The sequence below is a fragment of the Dysidea avara genome, chromosome 3 (genome assembly GCF_963678975.1).
Source record: "Dysidea avara chromosome 3, odDysAvar1.4, whole genome shotgun sequence".
Lineage (NCBI taxonomy): Eukaryota > Metazoa > Porifera > Demospongiae > Dictyoceratida > Dysideidae > Dysidea > Dysidea avara.
Window position 1 is genome coordinate 1836142 of NC_089274.1, and position 26571 is coordinate 1862712.

The window sequence follows — 26571 nt, forward strand, 5'->3', positions numbered from 1 at the left end:
TAGGTCTGTGCTGATAAAGTGTTCTGCTTTCTGAAAAGGCGTAAAAATAATACGCGCTAACGTTTGGGTGTGACCAACGTGAATATACCTTAGTTTGAAACTTGATCTCTTTAGGATCTTCTAAATCTCTAGACTTCTCAAAATCTTTTCTAACTGTTTTCCTAAAGTATTCCTTGTTAGTAAACTTCAGTTGTCGACTTTTCCGTAAGATTTCGCGGTACAGCCGAAGCGCCTGAACGTTTAAATTAGACATACTTTTGAGAAATTACTTTATGCGGATTAATAGAGAGAATAATTAAATGGTTTTAAATTAGGGTCTACCCCTTCCCAAGATTTAGGTCGCAATAAAGTTTAGATATTTGTACAAGACGATATCTGGGTGGTCTTCACTAAAGAGGTTCAGTACTTTATCACCATGACAGAATTTGACGGGGTAGGAGTCCCCGACTTCGTCCTGTTGGACCAGTTAACGAAAGAGGCTTTTCTTGACAACTTGAGGATGAGGTTTAGAGGAGGCAAGATCTACACGTACATTGGTGAAGTGGTGGTTTCCGTTAATCCATACAGAAACATGGACGCGATATACGACAGCGACGTGGTGGCGAGATTTCGTGGAAGAGAAATTTATGAGAACGAGCCTCACGTGTTTGCTTTAGCAGACGCAGCCTACAGATCTACCAAGAGACTTGGAAAAGATTCCTGCATCGTGATATCTGGTAAGGGCTGCTACCTACCTACTAATGGTGCTTATAACTGTTGTTATAGGTGAGAGTGGTGCTGGTAAGACTGAGGCATCGAAGATCATCATGAGATATATTGCAGCTATAACTAACACTGCGGGACGTGGAGAAATTGAAAGGTGTGTGTATGTGTGTTATGTTAATGAGCTTGTAGTAAATGTACGAGATGTGCAAGGTGAATGACATCACTTATTATTAGCTATCAGACGTGTTTAATTAATGTATTAAGACTACCCTCTACATGTGGTGAAACCTCACATAGCAGCAGCCATCTCTTTAATAAGACCACCTCATTATGGTGACCATGTCAAGATCCCTGCTGAATGTATACTTTACCTCATTAACAAGACTGCCTCAGTAAGTAGACCAAACATTTATACTGTATGTGCTTTGTGACTTCACCAAGTAAAAGTTTTCACAAAGGACAGCAGTAGAAAATGGGCCAAATATGTGGCCCAAGTGATCTCCCAGGGTTATTGATGGTAACAATGTTTAGTTCACACCTTAATGGCTTCAGAGGCTGAAGCTAATCTCTTGTCCATATTTGGGTAACAATGTGGCTAATCTCATGTACACATTGAATACCCTTAATAGGTTGGTGAAGTGAAATATGACTACCATCCTTCCTATTAACAAATCACATATATCTACACCCTATTCCTAATACTACTACTCCAATTAGTCTAATACATTCACTGCCAAATATGTGATGTGCCCCACTCATTGTAGTGGTCCTGCATAATTGATTGATTGCAGTAGACTATTTAGTAACTCCTCACCCTGTGAAATCTGCTGACGTGGACACTAGGACCAACCAATAGTGTTCAAGGTGTAGACATCCTCAAGTGTTAGTGTTAACAGATCCCACTGTATTTTATTTATGAAACTTTCCAAGTTGAAATAATAAGCACACACTTGCTAATTAAATAATAGTGTTGTTTTACTACTGTGCATGTTGCAAAGTTTGTTATAGAATTTTCAAAAATGCAGATAAATTCTCAAACCAGGTATATCAAAAGTAGTTTTTTGTTAAACTATGTTGTATATTACCCTTTGATAGGTAAAAGATTCCCTGAGATGTTGTAGCATACCAGACCCATGATATATAGACCCATGATATCAGGTGAATAAGAAAGCTTTTGCATGGTCCCACGGTGTTTGGAATAGCAAGGTTCCTATGTTAAATTGTCAATATTATTAATCATGGTATATGGTTTCAGGCCATATCAGTACAAACTTACACCATGTGGACTTCATCTTGTGTAGCAAAAGTAACATAGTTACAGTAGAGGCTATAAGGTTGAGTACTGATAGTATTAGATTTTTGTAATAGAGAGTGGCTAGCCTTTTGCGATGATAGTGAATTATTTTGCTATTTATTTTAATTGTTCTAATGTATTCAAAAAGTTGTTCAGAATATTTGATCACTTGTAGTGTTTAAGAAATATTAATATGTAATTGATTGTGGCAGCTCTACATACAATTGCAAGTCTTTTAATATTTTTAAGTCGTTGCAAGTCATTTTTCTTGTACAGAGAATTTGCATTTTAAAGTGTGAAGCTGTCAACAGAACAGTGACAGCAATTAGATCATCATTATACATTTACAACAAAATTACAGGTGTAGCTTATTAACCATCTAATCATACAACAGTACAGTAGCACTATTGTATATTAGGGATCATGAAGAACTGGGCAGCCAAAAATATCATCCTAAGACCAACCTCAGTTCCCCTTCATGACAGCTTGGTGGCACTGGTTAGGCACAGCTAAGTCAAAAATGTCCAAAAAGTTTCTATGGAGTTTTTAACAACTTTCTATTTAACAGAATTTTATGCTGATTGACTGACTGATTGATGCCTCCAGCTACACATAACTCGACAATGGATAAGGCTACCAGCTTGATTTCTTTGTGGTTCAACATCACTTCATCCCTGGATGTGCTTTTTCCCCAACCACAGTATGTACAATCCACGTATCATTAACTTGCTTTTGTCCTCCTTTATGTTCCAGTTCTTTTTGCTGACAACGAAAGGTGTCGATTCACAATAGTGTAACGTGGCTTCCCGGTGGTTGTGTTGGTTATTATGCTTATTGTCTGTATTTTCGTAGCAACTGGATTGATTGCAGAGATGCTGTTCTTCATTTGTAACACTGTGTAGTGGGCTGAAAATAGCTGAAAGTGAAGCATATTGACCACTTAGCTTTTGAGTCAGTAATTGACAGCTGGGGCGCATGTTCAGATGAAAACATTACCTCTGGCAGTATCCTTGCAGTATGCATGGGTTCACCAGTCATAATAATGTTACAAAAAAAGTAAACAAACAAGTATAAGGGAAAAGGAATTTTAAATAGGGATTAATGTTGTCCTCTAGTATATCTGCGACCTCTCTTGTTTCCCTACTTTTTATTCCTAAGCTTCCTAATTTTCCTTATACTTGTACTTTTAGTGAGCATTGACTTTTACAATATATACGTTAGTAACAGTGTAACAGCTACAACATAACAGAATACAGGCATTATATAAGTTTTTTTTGTTTTTACCCAAATGTAACAGTTACAGATTAATGCTTATGCCTATAATGTAACAGAGTAACAGCTAAAATGCTGTTACAATGTATTTCAAAACAATTTTTGATCCTATATCACGCCACATATGATTACTAGAACTGCATGTTTTGTGCAAAACACATACAACTACTCACTTAGTGACCACCTGAGACCACCAACTAGGACCAAATGCTATCTCATTATTAAGATCACTATTTTGTTGGTCCCATAGGTAGGTGCTATTAACTGTGTGTACTTTTATATAAAAAATTAATTTTTTCCAGGAATTTCCAACTAAACACGCCAATTATCTACATAAGTTGTTAATAGTACCTGTATGGTATCAATATCATAATATTTAACTTCATGTGATTGTGATGTTGTGTATTGTGATGGTTGATAACATTCTTTTCATTCAGTCAGTAAGTCAAGTCATTAGGTCCAAGTCCCTGAAATTAGGTTAGGTAATCCTAAGGCTGCAGCACATGTTGCTGTCAGACCTTCAGTGCTGGTCACTGTAAAGTGCTAATAATAATAATAATAATGTCATCATTCATCTTGTGATCTCAAAGAGAATGTTGTAACTAATCCAACATTGACACCTCAGGCCAATACGAATGTATTTTTGCATTCTGGATCCTGACAAGCCTTCTTAACACAATGAGCAGCTTCCTATGCTATTAAATACCATCTCTCTTGTTTGTGTAGTTTTATTTCATATGATGTTTACTTCAAAAGACAGCTTGTTTGTGTGACAGCTTGTTTGTGTGACAGCTTGTTTGTGTGTTTCTGTGTAAACTAGTGTATACCATGAAATACTTCAAAGTGCCTTATTTCATGGTGTGTACTAGATAGATATTCCAATACAAAGCTTGATCGTACTATTACAAATGATGTATCAGCCTTTCATGCATGTAACATAATAAGATGACGTATTTCTTAAGGTTACGGAATAGTTTAAAATGCGTGGGCGGAACAAATTACTAAACCTACTTTAAACCAAGCAGGGATAAATAATTTCAACAACTGTGTTGTGTTAGCAATACAGCTAATTGTGCTTGTTTGTTTTTACTACAGAACAACGACTGTTCTTGGGTGTGTGGTCTACAATAGAGCGATGTTTTATAAAAACGCGCCGCCAAAAACCAGACTAACAGATTACTGAATCCTTATAATTTCAACACAAGTGGCTAAACAACTAAAATATCTAGGTCCTGTGGAAGCGATTTTTTAAGTTACTGGTAGTATAGACGTTTTATTGAACTTTTAGTAGTTTTTTCGAGTGAAACAAGCTCTTTGAAGGCATGTATCTGAGTCACTGGGAAGAAACACGCCAAAAACGCTTCCACAGGACCTAATAAATTTAATATACAATATCACTATGCCCCAGAAAAGCCAATAGAGCCTACAGCTTTTGCTGTATTTGGCGGTGGAAAAACATGGTAGTGACAGTTGGAGCTGAGCGATGTACGGGCTGGCTGGCTTACTTGTGTTACTACAACAAATTGTAGTGTTCCACCTGCATCAAACTACACTGTAGCTACATAAAAACATTAAATATGAAGGGCTTCACCTTCATTTAAAACTTTTCACGCTGCTAGACTGGTTTTATGAGCTTCTCAAAAAGTATCGATAGGCATTCAAAATTTTGAAGGATTGCCCGTGACTATACCGTAACCTTAAGTGAGTGCTATACACAGTATTTGTGAGGCACAGTTTTCCCAATGCTAAGTATGCTACCCTCCAACCTTTTAGCGATGAGTTTGGTTGGATAGTTTTGGATTGCATTTCATATAAATGTACTTTACTGCTCTCTGATTTGTTTATGAATGCATTTTGTCACCTGCATCAAATGTGATTGGCTCAGCTTTTTTCATACTGTTTATGAATGAGTTATAAATAATTATTATGTTTTTTTGTGTGTAACATGTTTTTGCGTCACTGAAGTCATGTCTGCTGTTCATCAATTATTGTGTCTTGTAACTGACAAAAGACTATATTGTTGGTACTGGTGTATTTATATAGTAACCATAGCAACCACAATTTAGCAGCCCCTTTTGAATACAGGATTACGAACTGTGTGGTAGTTAGTGACCATCTGGTCTGGGATTTTTGTCAAGGTGCCATTTATGGCTTAATTTTAGCCTCCTTGTGGATCCCTATGGTGTGTACATGTTGAGCGGAGTCGTGAGAAAACAGCTAAAAAGGAAAAGTGAATTTTTAAACCAGGCGCGGGACCACAGCCAGCCAAAGGCCGGCTGTGGTCATGCGCCTGGTTTACTGAAATTGTTTTCGTAAAAGCGTGTGTGTGTGTGTACCTATCTACCTATGTTTATCTGTACACACCCACATGAGCAAAATCGCTGAATAATGGTAAAAGCAGTTTAAAGTAAAAGTGAAATGAAGTCTGTATTAAACTTCTTCAGCTTCACGAAATTTACACTGTTGTAAAGTACAAACACAGTAGAACTTAATTACTTAATGAGCCCTTCATCGCCTCGGTGTTGCTTTTAAAGTGCATTAGTGCATTGCATAATGTAGATCAGTTCACATGGGTTTGTTCTACCCCCTCCCCTCCCCCTCCCCATTTGATTAAAGTACACATTCTTTGTATACTGTGAAACCTTCTTACTTTTGTTAACCCTTACCTGCTTACTTTTGTTAAAAGTGTATCATTAGACAAGTCCTGTAACACAAGAATAAATGTGGAGATGGCTTAATCATGTTTTGTATTGTTATCGACACCACTTGTTCTTCTGTGCTTAAACTTACTTTAGCCGAACATTGCGGATTCCACACTGTTATTCAAATCTATAAGATTTTAACTAAAACTGTTAGCATCATAATTACACAGCACCTTCCGAACTGCTGTGTCTGTGACAGGCTGTGCTGGGTGCAATACTCGCCATATATATATGTTCCTGCCATATGTTTGAACTTTGGAAAGAAAAGTTTGTGTTATTGTGGCACAGCCATTTAGAACAGCCTATCCACCTTATTAACTGAAGTGGGATTACTAGATAGTTTTATAGCCTTGTAATTTGTTTTGGTATATATGTTGTATAATGTATGCTTTTTTTTGTTCAGGGTACAGCTGAAAAACAGTTTTTGCTGATGCTGTCTCCCTGTTGAAATAACTATTGAAAAAAAATAATACTTTTTTTGTGGTCAATATTTTGCTACCTGTACTTGCTGTTGCTCCTTCATGTGGCACTGCGAGGAAGTGCGACAACAAGAAGTGACCATGTAACTGTCATGCACAAGTGATGTATTTCTGTAATACAATTGCAAAGAAAAGAACATAATATAACTAGTTTAGCCAAGCAATAAATCAGTAGGGATTACATTTGCAATGATAGATCTGTTGTGCACTTCAGTGATGTTTGCTGGCTTGTAATAAATTTTTGTTTACTAAAAGATTTGTATCTCTACAGTAGCTAGTTTGGTATGCTGGTAGCTCTGGTAGAAAATTCAAAATTGTATGCATAAATTAATGGTCAGGAGATAATGAGATGCTAAAATCACTAAGAGACCTCCTATATAGCAGATGAGAGAGACACCACATAGCACACACTTTACTATTGTGTAGGGATGATTTTCAGTTGCCAGTAAGAGCAATTTAGGAATTCACTAGCTGTGATGATACGATTATGTAGTACTAATCCAGTCACAATGGTCATCAAGTTCATTGTGTGTATTGATTTGTGTTTACGAGCTGCCTTATGTACTTGTGCTGGTTGCATTCTGCACGCATTGAGTCCCGCCTCTCTTCTTGGTTGCAGGGTGACAAAGATGTTGATCCAGAGTAACAGGATTTTGGAGGCATTTGGTAATGCCACTACAACTCGTAATGACAATTCCAGTAGGTTTGGCAAGTACATGGACATCAACTTTGACTTCAAAGGAGACCCCACCGGTGGCCATATACTCAACTACTTGTTGGAGAAGGTCAGTACAATAGAGAACCTCATTTTATAAGTGTATGTTCTATTAAAGTATATTTGTCTGTGTTGTGTGTTCTATTAGAGTTTTGTACAAAGCAGTACTCACTGGGAGGGTTTACTTGTAGTTCTTTACTATGTGACATGTAGAGTGTTTAGCTATTATCTGTGTGCACTGAACCCTCAGTTATCTGAACCCCAATGTGTCTCAGTAAATTTCAGATGAATTGTTTGGATGAGAAGCCCATACATTTATGTACAGATCACTGTTGAAAATACTCTAATAGAACATACACCTTACTCTAAATACTCTAATAGAACAATCATTTCCAATTTTACATAAACCAGGGTATGAACATACAAGAGGTTAGGTTATTATTAGAATTGTGTATGGTAGAAGTATCTTCATCTCGGTAAGTGTCAATAGTAAAAATCATTTTCCATCAGTATTTTTGAAATAATGGTTTTGTAGACAGTTAGTGAAATTCATAGTGTCTGTTTAAAGGTACAGGTTGTAAATAGTGAAGTAGTACTTGACAAAGTAATCTTTGTAAATGCTGTCATGGCAACTTTCCTGTTAGAGTACTGTTGATAATACAGTAGTCCACATGGAGATAAACTGTTATCACTGATAAGTTATACCTGAGTTATTATTGTACCTCCCTGGTTTGTAGTTTATGGTGTAGACATTGTTATGGTGTAGACATTGTTATACTGTAATTCTCCACCAGTTTACTAAATTAGCTATGCTGAACAAGGTTTGCATTAATTGGCCATACACTGTACCTATTTAATAGCTAAGTTGATGTTTGATATTGTTTGATACACGGCTGAATCACACTCTGCAGTATATTAATTGTTAGTGCTATATAATTGTTGATGCAGTGCACATTTTAATACTGCATAGTGGGTTATTGTAGCATCTAAAATTTGCCATGAAATTTAAAAATAGTGGCAGAAAATTTAGCGATGGAATGGCAACGCTAAAATTTAAATCTTGCTTTTAATTAATATACAGGGTGTATAGACTGAATCACATGATAACGTTATTATCACAGTGCCAAAATTCTCATGAATTAAATTTTAATGAATGACCCTAAGCACTAAAATTAATACAAAAACCTGCTATATGGTAGTAGAGTTGATGACTGTGTTGTGATTGTTCTATTAGAGTAACCTATAGGACATGGTTGTTAATAAGCGACTGACTGAGCAAAAAAAACCGGCAATTTTGCACATTCCTCAAATTCCATTTTATTGTATTTCTGTAATCTATAGTAACAAAAGAGTGGACAGCCAAAGTTTCAGCCTTTTATGATGAATGGTCTTGGAGTTATAGCGCTTGACAGTTGGAACAGTGATAAACTCAATTTGAACAGCGGGAAATAAATTACAGGTGCTTAGGTAATTGATCATAACTCATGATTGAAACAAGCTATGAAGATGGGACATGGCTCAATCTGTGCATTATGAACTGGCAAATCAATCAAGGTACAGTGCTTTCCCTGTACCTCTGTGTTGACAAAGAAGAAGGCCATTCCAACTAAGAAATGACAACGGTGAACATTGTTTTTACCGCATCATAAATCAACACTCATAACTTACGTATTCTTTGCTGTGCAAACACAAAACAAAGATTTTCTTACTCTCCATAAACAGGCGAATATGCACACACACACACACACACACACACACACACACACACACACACACACACACACACACACACACACACACACACACACACACACACACACACACACACACACACACACACACACACACACACACACACACACACACACACACCACACACACACACACACACACCACACACACACCACACACACACACACACACACACACACAACACACACAACACACAGAGTCTTATTATTCTTACTGTTGTTCTTGTTACAGTCAAGAGTGGTATACCAACAACCTGGTGAGAGGAGCTTTCACATTTTCTATGAGCTACTGAGAGGAGGAAATGAGCAGTTGATTCAGTCACTTAGTCTCTCTAGGGACGCTACTGTATACTACTACATCAATCAGGGGAACAGTCATAATGTAAGCTATTAGGCCACTACTAATGAGGGGGTTTAGTTTCCTATCCATTCACATTGAGTAGTCTCACAAGTGTGTGGAGAAAACTGTCTGATTTTCCCTAATAATGTATGTAATACATTTTCTATATTGCCTTGTTGAAAACTTTCTACATTTCACAATGTAAGGATGGGTCCACTGGTTGCTGCTGTGTATGGCGACTGCTATAAGAGTTTGTTGTGTGATTTGAATTTGTGGGAAGCTGACAACAAATGGAAATTGCAGTTGAGTTTTAGATAAACCTCTAAACAAGCCATTGCTCCCAAAATTTTACAATGATGGGGGAACCATAATGCTCATTTCAGACGACTTTGAAGAATGTAGTGAATATGTGTGTGTGGGTTGTGTAGGTGTCTTCGTTGAATGATCGACGTGATTTTGAGGATTTGAAGAGTGCTATGAAGATATTGGGATTTGAGCAGGCTGAACAAGACACTTTGTGGAAGTTAGTAGCAGTTGTATTACACCTGGTGAGTACTGTGTAGTTGTGGTGGTGGGTTTACTTCCTATTTTCTTCCTTGATGGAATTACCACTCATGATACGTCTAGACCATTAGGATGGGGACATTTCCTTGTGGCTAATAGCGTAGCCATTATATATAGAATTATGGATATGATTACATGAAAATAAGGAGAAAACATCCTGACCACCTGGTAGACTCCTGTAAGCATTCGAGCGTAAATTGGATGGGTGCAGGTTCGAGGCCACCTAGGTCCAGTCATGGATTTTTTCTCCTTTCTCAAACTTTTCAAACACACCTTATGTAGCTGTAGCTAAAGTCTTTGAGCAGGCTGTAGGACCAGGTGTCCTACAGACCTTCAGCACTTGTGCTGTAAAACATTATAATAAATAAATAAATAATGTTGTATGGCTGCCTTGGTAACATACTACTAACAAAGCTGCAGGTGTGACTATAGTAATGGCTACTATAGTACTTGTAAAGGAAATCTAATTTTCTCTGTGTTACTCAACTTAAGAGAAGAGTCACCATTAAAGGATGGTCTGATGTACATTAGCCAATTGCTAGTCCCATCACAACTTGTACACTAATAAACAACTTGTATAAGGAAGTTGTACTGAAGCCATATTTATGATTAAACAAGCTTGTTCCCTGCACAGCTGCAAAGGGAACACAAAAAATTTGAGGATAGAAACGCCTTCTAGCTGAAGCGCCTGTGGTATTATTTTAATTGGTGTGAAGGGCTTAACAAATATGATGTGTGCTTGTATGCTTGTCGCTGGCTTGTCCTTGTTAAGGTGATGTTAGTAACAGAAATTTTTCAGTGGGAAGATAGTGAAGGTAATGTGTAATGTGTGTACTTGTAGTGAACAGGCGGCTGTGCTGGAGCCTGCCCTGGTTACTGACAATAAAACAACTTGTAATTTCACACCACTCAATTCAAGGTTGCCAGTGCACCTGTACTTCAAACAACTGCTGTAACCAGTAACTATTGTTGTGTTTGCGTGTTAGTGTTATTGGAATGAATGCTCTGAGCTGTTCATCATTTCATTTGACTGTTTGTAGTGAGAATTGAGTATTCAGCACCTACAAGCTGTTCATTCCTCAGCAGTTAACACTATCAAGTGACAATGTGTGTGTTTCCTGCTAGACTGACTGTGTTATTGCCAGCTAGAAGTGATCATTTGTGTTGTATAAAATACTTTATGTAGCAATCATGCACTGCTGGTTTCCATGTAACTGCAAACAACTATGTCTTGACTGATCTAGAGCATTGTACCATTGATTTTTAATGACAGAAGAAAATACAGAAATATAGCAAATAATCAACTATCATCACAGTGCAGTGATGTTAGTCTTTCTATACAATAGTTAACCTGCTATTGGTGATTTGTATGTCATTGCTATTTTGTTTTGAAGCAGCTAGTATATGATACAGATTTTGGATTTCAATATTACATTATTGGGGCTTTGTGTATCAGTATAAATGGACGCTTTGTGTAAATCTAGTGTCTGCTTTTCCTTCCAACATTACCTGGTCAATGGTCTATAGAAGTATGTTGCCTAGCAACCGTGCTAGCTGGATCTCTCACCAAACTAAAACTTTGTAACCTTTTATATACAAACAATCTAGACATTTCATGCCGTGCCATTTACCTATAGTAAGTGCTAACAATAATGGCTGACAATAATGGCTGACAATAATGGCTGACAATAGTGGCATGTAGAATGCTTGAAAGTCAGTTTAATTATAATGACAAGTATTTGAGTAGGTGAATATATCCACTTATTTTTGTTTCAAAATGATGTTTACCAGTCACTATTGTGTTGCTAAGTGTTTTGTTTTTATAAGAAATTTTGAGTAAGAAGAATTACAAATGGCCCACCACTACATATAATACTATCTAGTGTAGGTTTCTCATACGTATAAATAATGCTTTTGGTTTATAGGTTTATCATGGGTGGTGCTTGCAATGTGCTTAAAATTTGCACTGTGTGTTTTTTGTCTGTAAATGATGTGAAATTAACCCTTAAACCCGCAGCTGTTTTCTGGATTGAATGCATCCCTTGTAAAACTAAATTCCATAACACAGAAACTGTTGAAGCTATCTAAAAACAACAAACACCATCTTACTCACCGTTAAATTTTGGTTTAAATGGTCCCGTACCTTGTTGCATTCATCTAACCAAGAGCTTCCCCCCTTCACTTTGAAAGAACTAAAGTGCAATCCCTCCATCTTCCTTTTTCACATAATGATGTACAAATGGCCATAACTCAGCTGTACTTCATCGTATCGACTTGCTCTTGGTGTTACGTTGCTCCTGATATGATGGCGATTCAGTTGATATAGATATCACGTGATTAAATCATGTCTGACGAGCATGAAAGGACACAAAATGATTCAGTGCGATTTGGTGGGTGAGTTCCTTGTTGTATGTTGAAAGTTTATACACAGTTAGATAGCTTACTCCGTACCAAGTAATAAAATCTGTTTTTCTAAGCGATCGGACAAACGGTTCGTGAGATATGCCTGTTTGTAACCACCTACGTAAACTGGCAAAAGTATTGTGTGTTTTCAATTCGTTTTATCAAATCCAGTTTTCTGGATTATGCAGGTTTTAAGGGTTAAAGCAGTCAGTCCCATTTGTATTAGTGTACATCCCCTAATATCAGGACACCTCACTAGTGAGGACACCTTTTAATGTGCACACACATGTAGTCAGGACACCTCACTAGTGTGCACACACATGTAGACCCCTGATATCAGGACACCTCACTAAAAAGGACACTTTGGCAAGCGTCCTAAATAAGGTGTCCACATTAGCTAGAAGGTGACACAGAACTATGAAGACATACACACTCTAATGGCAACACATTATTCTTTTAGGGGAACCTCAAGTTCACTGATAGTGGAGACCATGCTGACATTGAGGACAAGGCAGCATTGGACACTATTGCTGGACTACTGGACACAGACTCAGAACAGATGGTTAATGCAATGTGTTATCGTGTAGTGGCCACTCATCATGAAGTAATGCATAAGAGGCATACTGCTGAGATAGCAGCTTATGGGAAGGATGCTCTAGCCAAGGTGAAGTGTAGTGTGTGTGCATGCGTGCGTGCGTGCGTGTGTGTATTGCGCACGCATGTGTGTACGTGTAAGTATGTGTGCTGCGTGTGTGCATGCATGTGTTTTATAGAATATGTTATTTGATGTGAGTGCACAAACATGTTTATGATCAGTGAGCTGAATCATCATACATTATGTAAACAGTTCATCCATTGTGTTTCTATCCAACCATAAAATGTTATTATCAACACTTTTTTTTGCTGCCCTATCACAACATGTTATTGTTACAACAGATCAATACATCATCAGCTAATGCAGTGATTGTGAAATGTGCTGGTGACAGCAGTACCTAAGGCTGGTGTTTCCCTCTCGAATTCTCTATCCTGCAAATGACTGTATAGTAGATATTGTAGTAACATCTCATAGTTTAGCCAGTTGTGTTTGTGCATGTGTGGCACAAGATAGTGGGATGGGTGGTAACATGTGCTATGTACATGTCTCATCTGTCAGTATTTGTTATGATACACTTACTGCATACACACATACACATAGATGATGCTACACCACTCTACACACATACATCGACACACATACATCGACACACACTGTAGAAATTTTTGACACAGAATCTCAACAATAGCAGAGCTAGGGTCTGATAATCTGGTCAGGTGTTCCTAAAGTATTGAGCCATGTCTGGGCACGCACACACACACACACACACACACGCACACATGTATGCACGCACACATGTACGCACGCACGCACACACTCACTCACACATGCCCGCAGAGTACCACATTTTATTGCTGTTTTATTTCCTGTTGATAGTTGCATTGTGCCTAATGGCTTGTGAAATTTAGGTCAATGTGTGTATTTTATTTTATTAATAAGTGAGCTAGAATTGAGACGTAAAATAATAAAATGCATAGAAAAACTTCCTCCTTGTTTCTTAGTACTGCATAACTATCTGTGTTTGTGCACCCTTGTGTTACGTGAGTGGGTGGGTGTGTGCATGTGTGTACATGCTGTACAAAACAAAAATTTGGTGAGATAAAACTTTGGTGATTTAACTAGAGATAGAATTTGGTGGATAATATTCTGGTGAATGCTAGTGTCATACTGTATTTAGTTTGCTAAACATTGGACAAAATTGTTTTGGCTTCAATTCGCCAAATTCACCAAAATTTTCTCTTACCAGAATTTTGTATTGTACAGTATATGCCATGTTATTGCAGTATATCACAATTTATAATGTACCACAGGCAATATATGAACGCATGTTCACTTGGATTGTGAGGAAGATCAACAGCAAGGTGGAGGTGCAGGACAACTACTATCACCATGACAACAATGTCATTGGGGTACTGGACATTTATGGCTTTGAGATATTTGACAACAACAGGTTATTAGAATTTATATGTAGCTAAAACACTTGCAGTTGTATGATGTACAAGTAACTATTCTTGGGGCATTTTTGAAGTCCAGACCAAGCTTCAAAATAATTCAAATGTATTCCTAAAATGCTTTTGCTGGTACAGTTATATTGCTTGAAAGTCGAGTGAGTTGAGTCTTCCAGTATGTTTTCTACCAAGTGTGAAGCCACTCCATACTATCTTGCCATACCCACTAACAACCTTACCCAATCAAAGTTGTCAACCTTACACTCCATACCTCATACACTAGTACTATGTGAACTAGCTCATTACAGGTGTTTATATTTTATCTCTCAGAATCAAAGTTTGGTCAGTAATTTGGGCAGTGAGCAGAACTAAATCATTCATTAATTCTGTCCTGTACAATTTGTTCATCTAAACTAACTCGCCAAACTATTTCTTACTGATTCCTAGCTATCACACAGTGAATTTATCACCAACAGTTTCCACCTGCCCAACTTTACTGTTTGAGTTGTTTGGATTGTGTGTAGCACTTTGTCTTTATATTGTTTCTCTATATTAGCTTTTGTGAATCTATTTCATGAGATATATGTGATATTATTTGTTGTTCATGTGCAGTTTTGAGCAGCTGTGTATCAACTATTGTAATGAGAAACTACAACAGTTGTTCATCGAGTTAGTGTTGAAGAGAGAACAAGAGGAATATGAGAGGGAAGGCATTAAATGGGTGCAGGTATGTCATTGGTATATATCCATGCAACAACAAAACCACACAACTACTCACAAATTACTGGATGGTAAATACCTACAGACTTCCATTCCTCTACTTCCCTGACAGGCTTCTAGCTTAAATTATGTTTCATCTCTTACTAGTGAAATCTGTGTATATTAAGGAACCTTTGCACTGACCAAAAGCATCCTGATTATAGAGATGGTCTCGCTGAGACCATTATCAAGTGTCCAGTAACCATCACTACTTTTATTCCACTATCTCTTACATACATACACTATACACACAGAACACACATACTGCAGCATGTGCATATATCACTGTACGACACACACTACATACACAACACGCAGGGTGGTTGTTACATTAGTTTGTGAATGTTTCATAACTTTTTAAAAATTGTTTTTGGTGTAGACTAAACAGAGAACTCCTAGGATGTTGGTAGCCATGGCTGTGTTTATATCCTAACACTTCGTAAAACTAATAAAATGCCAAAAAGTGAAATGGGTAAAATGGTTGTCTCTCAAAAGGGAAGCTAAAAATCTTGCAATCTATATCTCCACTGCATTCTATTTAGAGAACTGAATTTTTCGTCATACTTCAAACTTCTTCAGTGACAAATAGCACGTACCAATTTGGTTGAATAATTTTAGCAGTACATGACTTGAGTCAAATGAGTATGGGTATCATTTGACTTAGATCAGTGTCCAGTGTTAGATATCTCTAATGAATCTTTTTATCTTTTTTAACAATTATTCCTTATAGGGTTTCAAGCCATGTCCTATTAGGATTTCATGTTGTGATGTCATTTTGTGTGTGTGCTGGTACGTGCAGTAGCCATGCAGTGTTAGTACAGTGATAACCTATTGACACCTGTGGTCAATGTATCAAGTTTGTATCTTATGCCTTTTATGTGTGTAGTGTGTGGTGTGGTGCCCAGCACGTTCTTGTGACGTTACTGTAAGTCTCACCTCCAAACAATACTCTCCTAAGAACAGGTTATGTTTACATTCTGTCTGTGGTATTTCTAGTAGGTGTCACACACTAGCAAATTTTATGTGTTTATTATACCACATAGTTGACATGCTTGTACTTCAATTAATCAAGTGATTTATTGATTTTCCTTGTTGATTATTGATAAAGATGTCAAGTGTAGTGATGTCATTGTATGTTTGAGCAGAGGAGAAGTAGGTACTTGATGAAGTAATGCTATTAAAATTGATGTCTTCAAATTAAAATTTTTAAAATGAACACATGTGATCAATACGTGCACACGCTTGCTCTGTTGCTGCTGTTGAACAGTTAAGTAAGCCGTAAAAATGGCAACTAGAATACACACACACACACATGCACACGCACATACAACATAACACACACAAACACAGTCACACAGTGCATATGGGTGCCAACAGTATTATAAATTATTGTATGTAGGGTGTGATATAATGTATGCTAACAACAGTACATTAGCCCATTCACTAGTATGGCTTGTGTTTCATATGTCTGTTAAACTGTTTTGTTCTTGGCAGATAAAATATTTTAACAACAAGATAATCTGTGACCTGGTGGAAGAAGCTCACACTGGAATCATTGCTCTGCTAGACGAGGCTTGTGTCGGTGTGGGTAATGTCAATGATACTGTCTTCCTGCATGCCCTGGACTCCAGACTGAAGAAACACGATCACTATACCAGCAGGCAGGTGTGTATACTGTGCATATTATGGTGCTATATGAGATTTCAGTTTACATCTTCTGTTGGAGTTCCTACAATATGAATATTCTTAGAATTTATCACCCAATACATATTAGTGCTTTAACAATGCACTAAGAAAATATTTAGGATTCCTTTCTAGTAGTTTATGAAATATGTGTGTTTGTGTATAAATGGAGCATGTGTGTAATTCTATGCTGGGTGGCTATAACTGTGTTTTCAAAGGTGTTGCTGTGTGTGTGCGCGTGCGCGTGTGCATGCATGGGTGTGAGTGAGTCTCATTCCAACATAAAATCCGAGACTGTCAGACAAGTAGTATGTAGGCAATTGCTGGTCAATAGTATCATGCGTGGTGTACAGGGATTTGTATATGATAGTGCACATCTGTGTATTTGTGATTGCTCAGCTTTTGAGTGGTTTATGTCCCACTGTGGGGTAGTGTGGAGTATTTGTTATGTGTAATGACCTCACCTGTGACCCCATCAGGTTAACTCTTCTGATAAGACTATTGAGAGGGATACTGAGTTCAAGATCATGCACTATGCCGGCAATGTAAAGTGAGTATGGGCTTCTTGTGTATGTATGTACAGTGTACGCACACACACTCACATACACACACATACATTCTACCACCTTACCCACAACACCTATCACATTGACAGGTACTCAGTGGTTGGGTTCATTGACAAGAACAAGGACACACTCTATCAAGACTTCAAGAGGCTCTTGTACAACTGGTAAGTGAGGCCACATAAAGGCACCTCATCCTAGCTACCTGGAAGCTGTCTTGTACTAGTTCTAATTGGATTAATTACCCATAATATTTATTATAACATTTATCTACCATCTCCTAGCAACAATGAGCTGTTGAAAGAGATGTGGCCTGAAGGAGCTCAGGATGTTAAGCAGGTATTTTGTCTTCTCATTAGAGCTGCTAAATTTTAATTGTTTACAGTATCAAGTAACTAAGAAATTAGGAAGCTGTTCTGTATAGTATAGACGTAATAATTGTGTTACTTTGTATGTGTACTAAACAGAACTAAAGATATTGTGGCTGTGTTTTAGCATTCTGAACTCTGTGAGATCAACAATAAGTGGTTTTGATGCTACAGCTGCATCTCTACTTTGTATGTAGTTACTATACAGCTGGTTTAAAATTGTTCAAAGAGTAAAAGAGCATATCAACTGAGCTTACATTACTGCAACTAGTTCATGACTTCCACATGACATCCTGTGTACATTGTAGCAGCTTTTGTAAATGTCTTACAAATTTTCTGCAGGTCACCAAGAGGCCCAAGACAGCTGGTACGTTGTTCAAAGACTCCATGATAGCTCTGGTGGAGAATCTACAGTCCAAGGAACCATTCTATGTACGCTGCATCAAGCCCAATGAGAAGAAATCTCCATCAATATTCAATGATGAGCGTTGTCAGCATCAAGTGGAATATCTTGGCTTGTTGGAGAATGTCAGAGTGCGACGAGCAGGATATGCATACCGTATGACATATGAAAGATTTGTTCAGAGGTATTATTACTTCAAGCCTTATGTATGTGTGTAGCTTCCCCTACTAATATATGTATTCTGACATCACTTGGTTTTAGCTATTGGCAGTTTCTTCAGAATATCAGCTTTTCTTAGAATACCACAATAAAAGCACTTATATTAGTGTGATGTAAACCACTTAAGATAATAATATATGAATGTGTACTTGCTTGGTTTATGTAGAGGTATTCCTGTGATTAGTTGTGTATTATGTGTACATGTAGTGTGTGCGTGCGTGCGTGTGTGTGTGTGTGTGTGTGTTTGCCGTGTGTCGTGTGTGTGTGTGTGCCACTGTCCAATGTACCAAATTTTGTTTTGCTATAACATTTTGTTCTATATTAAGCACAAACACAGATAAGTACATGTCAAATAACAGCTTGACTAGTTAGTGTACAGGGTGCCAGTCCTGCCCACAGTAGGAGTTGTCTAAAATGATGTGCTGAATGTGCTTCACAGGCTTGACATAGATAATTTATATAGTAACTTGCGCATCTGAACATGTTACATTACGTATGTACGCTCACAAAGGCCAGTGGCTGAAAGTCATTCACAGTTTCCAACACGAGGAGTAGTAGTTACACCATATTTACAAATTCCCACAGTAACTGGGCACACAGTTATTCAAACTCTGCTTGAATCTGCCGTGTTTCCCCAACAATTGTATGCATGCATAATTTACAGACAAAAAAATCCTGGTAGCAGTTTTCTTGTAGAACTCTCATGTAATACAAAAGAGGGTTATGTCATGTCCTCACTTACCAGATGATGTCATAATTGGTGATGTAATACATTTGACAATATCCACTTAGTTTGGGAGTACCTGTAGTGTCCATTCCAATTGTACTGTGTGTGTTTCATTAGCTGAGGTAAGCACTTTGGAAAAGTTTTTACCACTGCTAAGAGTCACATACTGTATGTAACTATTCACACATTTGTACAGGCAACAGGGATCTCAATTGTATAGCGCATCCTATAGTCCTGCCTCCAGGAAGATTTACTTTATTCAAGCAGTTATGTTTGTGCTGTCAGCACATTTGACACACATAATGGAAGACATTTTTCATTCCATTAAATAGTAGTACTTTCAAGTGCTATACAAATGTTTATTACACAAGGTCTTATCCATCTCAGGTGTGCTCAGTATGTACTTCTGTCACTCTGTGAGGATCCTCAGAAATTGGCGATGCCTAGAATTAATACAAAACCACTTTAGTACAGTTGCAATCTACACAAGTACTTCCACTACTACTAAGTGTACTTAGCTTTAAACAACTAAAGTTTGTGTGTAGTGTGTGCACACGTACTACATACATGTGTTTAGTGTGTCTGTTTAGTGTGTGGCATTTTGCTAGGTTGTTCTAGTTAGCTGTGTCAAACATCAGTGGGTCTTGTTTTGACACTTCAGTGTACTGGTTTTCCTCCATTTGCTGAGCAAGTTGTTTACCTTAAGCTGACAACTTGTCAGTTTTTGTGTGATAATTTTATCTGACCATATTTAGTTGTTACTATATAGAGAAGCTAACAAGTGTGTGGTCAGCTTGTGTGATTGCTAAACTGTCATGATGCATTGCAGCCTGTTGTTGTCATATGTGTGTGTTAGGTGTACTGTTGGTCTGTTACACTTATCCACTGTACATTATTGCAGTAGAGTTTCCCCAAAAACCATTATGGTAATGTAATAGTAATGCAGTTATCAATATTATCCCCCACCACCCCCCTCCCAAGCAACAGTGGGGGGAAAGGCGAGGATTTGACTTTTCCAAAAATCTAATTCCCCACCCGTGGGGCATGACAAGTCATCAAATCCCCACCCAGTGTATTGTGGGAAACAGGTTATTCTTGTGGTAGGTGCATAGCTGGTAAAGTCAAGCAAGTGTCACATATTTTTGAATGATCAAATGCCCCACTGGTGGGGAAATTTTTAAGATCAAATCAGATCAAATCTCCGCAATTCCCCATTGTACGCCCAGGAGGGGGGTAGTGGGGCTTAATATTGACACGCAAGTGTATAAAATACAAGAAATTAGAATGTGTTATGGTGTCAAAATAAACAACATTTCTGTACTCTTCCTATTAATAACCACTAGATATGGTAATTTCAGTATTACAATATTTTTAAGATACAAAATTACAAATATACTGTAAATACCTCAGTATTTGCTATGGTGCCAAGCTCTAATTGTGGGAGAAATTGTTTTACAGTCACTAAATGTATAACTACTAGCACTCATACCATTAATACTACAGTACAGAGTATCAGTGTAATACATTGGTTAGGTGTTACTTCCTTCTGTGGATTGTCAGCTTGTGTTGCTTCAAATTTTGTTGTTGCTATTGTGTCATGTGCCCTAGTTTGTTATCTTGTTTTGCTATTTCCAAGTGTCACCATTTACTGTCTATTCAATATGCCTTTATTGTTCAAGGGGCTGTTATTTTACAGGATCAATTCATATACATATTCAACGTTAGATCTAGATCAAGTATTCACACACTTCAATACGTGACGATGTTATAAAGACCATATTATTGTAATTGATGTTGTTATTGTGTATCACGTTTTGAGGTACATGTAATTCCCTCTCAAAGGTTATGATTACCATTGTAGCCAACTGTTATCGTATACCCCATCAGTTAAGGGGAGTATTGTTTCACACATTAAGGAAAGACTTGAAGTGTTATATTCCAGTGGAGTGTAACAATCACTACCTTGTTATCATGTTACAATTGTCTCATTTCACCTCCGTAGATATTGTTATAGAATATGTGTACGGTGCAATTCCTCAAACGGGAAAATCCTGAAGGTGGACACTTCGATGATCTGGACACTTGTCCATGATCCCATTTGTATTAGTGTACACACATATAGACCCCTAAAATCAGGACACCTCACTAATAAGGACACTTAGAGGTGTCCAAAGTAAATGAGGTTCCACAGTATGTGACTTGTGAGAGACTGAATCCATTTGACTGACTGTATCTAGACTCTAACATATTATTAGAGATAGCAAGGTTTTACCTTTTTTGGTCTTTTTATTTTTGTTTCACCCACATCTAAGAGATAGAACTGGTGTATAACTTCCCTGTTGTGATAAATGAATATACTGAAGCGTGAAGTACCCATTGTTTATAGCACACAAATGATTGTAAAGCACATGAGTTTTTTGTAATGTGTGTGCAATTGGTTAGCACCATATACCGTATACCTCTCTGAGGAAGTAACGAATAACATGCAGTTACCAATTATATACACCTATTGAGCATGATATGGTTTATGATGGTTCAGTGTTCAAATGTGTTTTGTTGTGTTTCAGGTACAAGTTGATGTGCTTGGAGACATGGCCACATGTGAATGGAACTGATCGGGAAGGCACTGAGATTATTTTGAACTCTCTGGAGCTTATAGAGCAAGTGGCATTTGGTAACACCAAAGTGTTTATCAGGAACCCTCAGACCTTGGCTGAACTGGAGAACACACGAGCTACTTGTCTTCCTGATATTGTGTTGATTATTCAAAGGGTATGGGTTACATGTTGTTCAAAGGCTGGCACCCCTGAAATCCCTGGGACCATTGAGGTGTCTTGATTTCAGAGTCTGTGTATCTGTGTACAGTATACTGATACTTACATGGATAATTGTCCTAATTAACAAGGTGTCAACATTTCAGGGTGTTCTATCAAAGGGTTTTGCTATAGTACTTGCTAGTCTTAAATGCTTATTTGCTACACATGTAAGGTTATAATATGATGACATTTCACAGCTCAATTACAACTAGTAAACTGACACATACACATAAGACCAGTAACAGTTCTTACAGCTGTTAGTACAATAGGGATGTAAATGAGAGTGACTTACTAGCCCTCAAGAAATCCTGCTTATGGCAGAGAATTAATCTTAAGCTTGAAAACTCGCAAATCCTTGGGTGGATAATATGCAAGTGGCTAAGGAGCCACTGTTCCCATTTTATTCAAGGTTATTCCACTAGGGACATGGTATAGTGCTTGAGTCCTTTTGTTGTAACTTCTAATTGTGCACATGTGTAGAGAGAGAGAGAGAGTGTGTGTGTATGTGTGTGTATGCACATGCCCTGCTCCCACATGTACCTGACCAAGGAGCACACAGTTTGTCACTCCCAATAATGAGCCACAAAATATGTAGGTATTGCCTCACACCCACAAGTGGGCATTCAATATATTATAATGTTATAGTGTAGGGGGTCCACACTCCCTGTAATACTGTCCCTACCTGGAAACCAGCCACATCAGTAGGATTGTAGTGAATCCCACTAACAGTAGTGTAGGCATGGCAATAGGAATTGATTTATGATCAGGCTTGGTAATTACATGTGCTGCTGCAAGCGTGAGGTTGTGGTGTGGCTCAATTACATGCTAGTTGACTGCATGTGGTGTATTGCTTCTGAGAATATCTATAGCATTGATGAATATTGTCACCTCTTACAGCTATGCATAGATGTGGTTCTTGCTAACTTGTTCAAGATATGTGAAAATATTGGTGTGTGTGTGTGTGTGTGTGTGTGTGTGTGTGTGTGTGTGTGTGTGTGTGTGTGTGTGGTGGGTGGGTGGGTGGGTGGGTGCGTGCGTGCGTGTGCGCGTGCAGGGATGGGTGTGCATGCATGCATGTGAGTGTATGTAGTGTAGTGTACATACACACTACACACACTCATCGCTGCACACAAACATACACAACTTTAATCAGATAACTGAGAAGTGATCAATTGTTGTGTTCCAACACAACCTTACACGATATGATCATGACTACATTCCACTGCCATGGTAGCTCAGGTCTTGTTGATAGAATCTGTACAACTCCACCTAGTTGCTGTGCTACCAGCCACTGAATGTTCAATTGTTCACCTGTATGGCTGCTTAATTGTTTTTGGAAGTTGCCATTTAAATTTAGTAAATTAACACCTAGTACAGTAGTAGCATACACATGAAGCAGCATGTGCATGTTGAGAACGTGCTCAAACTATACGAAAATTTGATCGTGTCATAGCTGATGGTGATAACTGAGGCAGGTCCTATGAATTTCAATTTTTAAAAGATTTTGTCTACTGTGTGCGACTGTGCTACAGTCTATTTGTCTGCTACTGCTTGTGAACACTTAATACATGTCTGTATATTTAGTGTATTCCAATTACATTGGACACCATGACTGCTTCTATATAGTCAAGTTGCTGATGTTACACTATACATATTAAGTAGCTATTCCTCTTCCATAAGATATGTGTCTGCGTGAGACATATTGATCATCCTCCTAGCTTGGGAAATTACCATTTTCTTAACAAGGCTACCTCATTATAGTGGCCGTGTAAATATAACATATATACCTTATTTGTGTAGCATATACCTTATTTGCTTGGTATAATAGTAGTAGCCGCACTTGCCACAATCAATTTTGAAGGTGGTAAACTTTAATAGTTGCTGCATCAATTTTAGAACTAAGGTGACAAACACCATGACATTTGACCAAGTAAATACAGTAGTTAAGGTGTACTTCATGATCTCATTAATAGACCACCTCATTATAGTTACCAGGTTTCCAACAAATACTTAGCTAAGCTGTGTTTCATTACCTCTTATATAAAGTTACACTGTGTGTTAAATGATATGACTGACTTGTTCTGCTCTATACAGTGGACTAGGGGCATGATGGCAAGGATCAGGTGTCGCAAAATGAGGGCTATGATTTATATCATGCAGAGGTACCGTCGCTTCAAGAAGAGGTTCTTCTTGTCTCAGATAATTGACCGGTTTAGGTACTGAAGATGGAGTGTTACATAGTTGTATTGTTATTATTGTACAGTGGAGTGAGGCAAATGGCTGATCTTGGCAAGAGTCTAGAGTGGCCTACAACTTCCTCACCAGTATTGGCTGATTTTGTGTCACTTCTACAACTGCTACATGGAAGGTGAAGCTTCACTACCTCAATTAAAAGTGTTATGTAGCCATAGGAAGTGCAATTGTTTAAGTTACCAACAGACAGACAGATTTGTTATTTAATATGTCATTCTTCTTAATGATTACAGGTGGCGGTCACATATAGTGCTATCCCGTCTTCCCCGGGAGTCGTGGCCACAGATGCAGCTGAAGTGTGCAGCATACGAAGCATTCAACCAACGTCGTCCCAACTGGGGCTACACCAGGTCATGGATTGGTGATTACCTAGCTGAGGTGATTAGACAAATATAATAATTGTCTCTTAATGCTAACACTTTACAACACGGTATACTAGTAGACATGTATAGTGTACTTTGTCAGATCTGCAGGCAGTCATGATGTATGTGTAGAAGCTAATAAGATTTTAGAGAACTTATACATGACTTCTTATTAGAGGTACTATATATGGCGCGAGAGAAGTTACCTCCAAATCTTGTATGTATTTAAGTGGCTAATGTCTCATAGTTCCACTAAAATTATTTACTGTTACATCACAGTTGTTTACACAGTGTGGTGTGTGGTTTATGACGTAGTTTCTGTTGATTGTGATAATTGTTGGTTTGGTGTGGCCCATGTGGTTAACACTGATGTATGTAACAGCTTTGATGTCAAAGGTTGTATAGCAGCACCCAAAATATAATTGTTATTTTACAATGCAGTTAAGCCCTGTGGGATAATGGGAAGCCTGCAGGAGTGGCGATAATGAATTGCTAAAGTCTTGATTGCATTTTCCTATTATAGTCTCTGGTGTATGGCCTCTTTACAATGACACTGTATGCTGTTGTATGATTGAGAATAATGTATGATAAAAGGACCTATTATCTTTACCACTATAACAGATAAACATGCTAATAATCACCTGTACTTGACTATTGGCCTTGCTAATGTGTCTTCAATGAGGTTCTAAATTATAATTGATAACAGTTGATGCACTATTAAATCACCACTGTGTGTTTTAGAGCGACAATCAACTGGCTCATGTGTACACTGCCAGGGTGAATACACTGAGGAATGAATTTCATTTTGACAAAGTTCACTTCTCATCTCTTGCAATGAAGGTAAGATTTGTTTAAATGTTTTCAGTTTACAGTAAAGTTAATTATGGTTTATGCTAGTACTAGTGCGTAGTGCTTTTTATGTAACATGATTTCACAAACTACATTAGTATTTGTGTCAACAGTAGCCACTTTAGTGTAAGCAGTTAAGATAAGGTTGTTATGTCATTTTTAAGTAGATTATAGGGGTGCTATGATAACTCACAGTACATTATGTAGCTTCTGTTGTTGCCTGTAGCTGAACAGCAAGGGTCAACCACAAGAGAGAGCTATCGTCGTAACTGATTCACACATCTTCAAGCTCGATGCAGCTAAGAGCTACCAACGGAATCGTAACCCTTTGATGCTAAATCAGGTAACAAGTCACTACCAAATATTAGCTATTACTGTTAAACTGAAATGGTAAAAACTTCATGCATGAAATGTGTGTTGGTACAACACAGCCAGATTTGACCTCATGATGTCTCGTACATTACCATTTCTGTACAAATTATACTTGTAAGCCTTTTCATATTAGGGTAGAAGTGACAAACAGGGTCAGAATTTCTATGCAAATTCTTATCTGTTGCAGTATCAGGGTTGTTTGTTATATACTCCTTAGATACATTTCAATGACTTTACTGATCATGTTTCACTGTTTTGACTGTGTATTGGACTGTTATGGACTCGTAGAGGGTTCAGTGTGTTGTTTATGATATGCTATGCATTACGTAGTAACAAACGTATGTTGCTTTTGCCTAGTTGGTTGCAGTTAGTGTTTCACCTGGCAAAGACCAAGCATTCATCCTTCATTTTTCCAGTCCTCCGGGAGGAGACGTAGCTTGCTGCTTGTACAATCAGAGTAATGACAATCGTGTGCCTGAGTTGATTGGCGTACTCTATCATGTTATGGAAATGTAAGCCACTGATTGAATAATGTTGTATCTTGTTTTAAAAGTTTGTATATTTCCAAATATGTAGGAAGCATGGTAAAAAGATTACTGTTAACATAGACAATACCCACCAGTTCATTATGTCCAAGAGAACCAAACAGTTGCAACTTCAGAACAGCAATCACCCCAGGCCAGTATTTCAGAAGAATGGCAATAATGGATTTATCCTTTTTTGTCCATAAAACTGACATTTTAATTCTTTAGAGTGCCAAATATGACTATTTTGTACATACTAACCTATCACTGTATCCCACCTTTAGCTTTGTATGATATGCAGTTTTATCAGAGATAAATATATTAGCTATCCACCCAGATATCCAACTACTACAATTTACTGAAGCCACGTGCCGGAGCAGCGGTTTGCGCCATTTCACGCGCGCA

The 26571-nt window shown here is 37.8% G+C and overlaps 1 protein-coding gene across 1 annotated transcript; it reads left to right on the forward strand.

The window, feature by feature from the left end:
- Window positions 1-288: 288 nt before the first annotated feature.
- On the forward strand, window positions 289-26504 carry LOC136248809 (unconventional myosin-Id-like). The gene is made up of 21 exons (XM_066040619.1): window positions 289-716; window positions 766-859; window positions 7072-7237; window positions 9151-9300; window positions 9687-9806; window positions 12686-12889; window positions 14131-14270; window positions 14881-14995; window positions 16522-16692; window positions 17190-17260; window positions 17366-17440; window positions 17558-17612; window positions 17984-18228; window positions 21558-21762; window positions 23901-24022; window positions 24070-24174; window positions 24293-24437; window positions 25163-25261; window positions 25497-25613; window positions 26000-26154; window positions 26219-26504. The coding sequence occupies exons 1-21, from the start codon at window positions 416-418 to the stop codon at window positions 26370-26372; spliced, it is 3009 nt and encodes a 1002-aa protein (XP_065896691.1). The 5' UTR covers window positions 289-415; the 3' UTR covers window positions 26373-26504.
- Window positions 26505-26571: the final 67 nt, after the last annotated feature.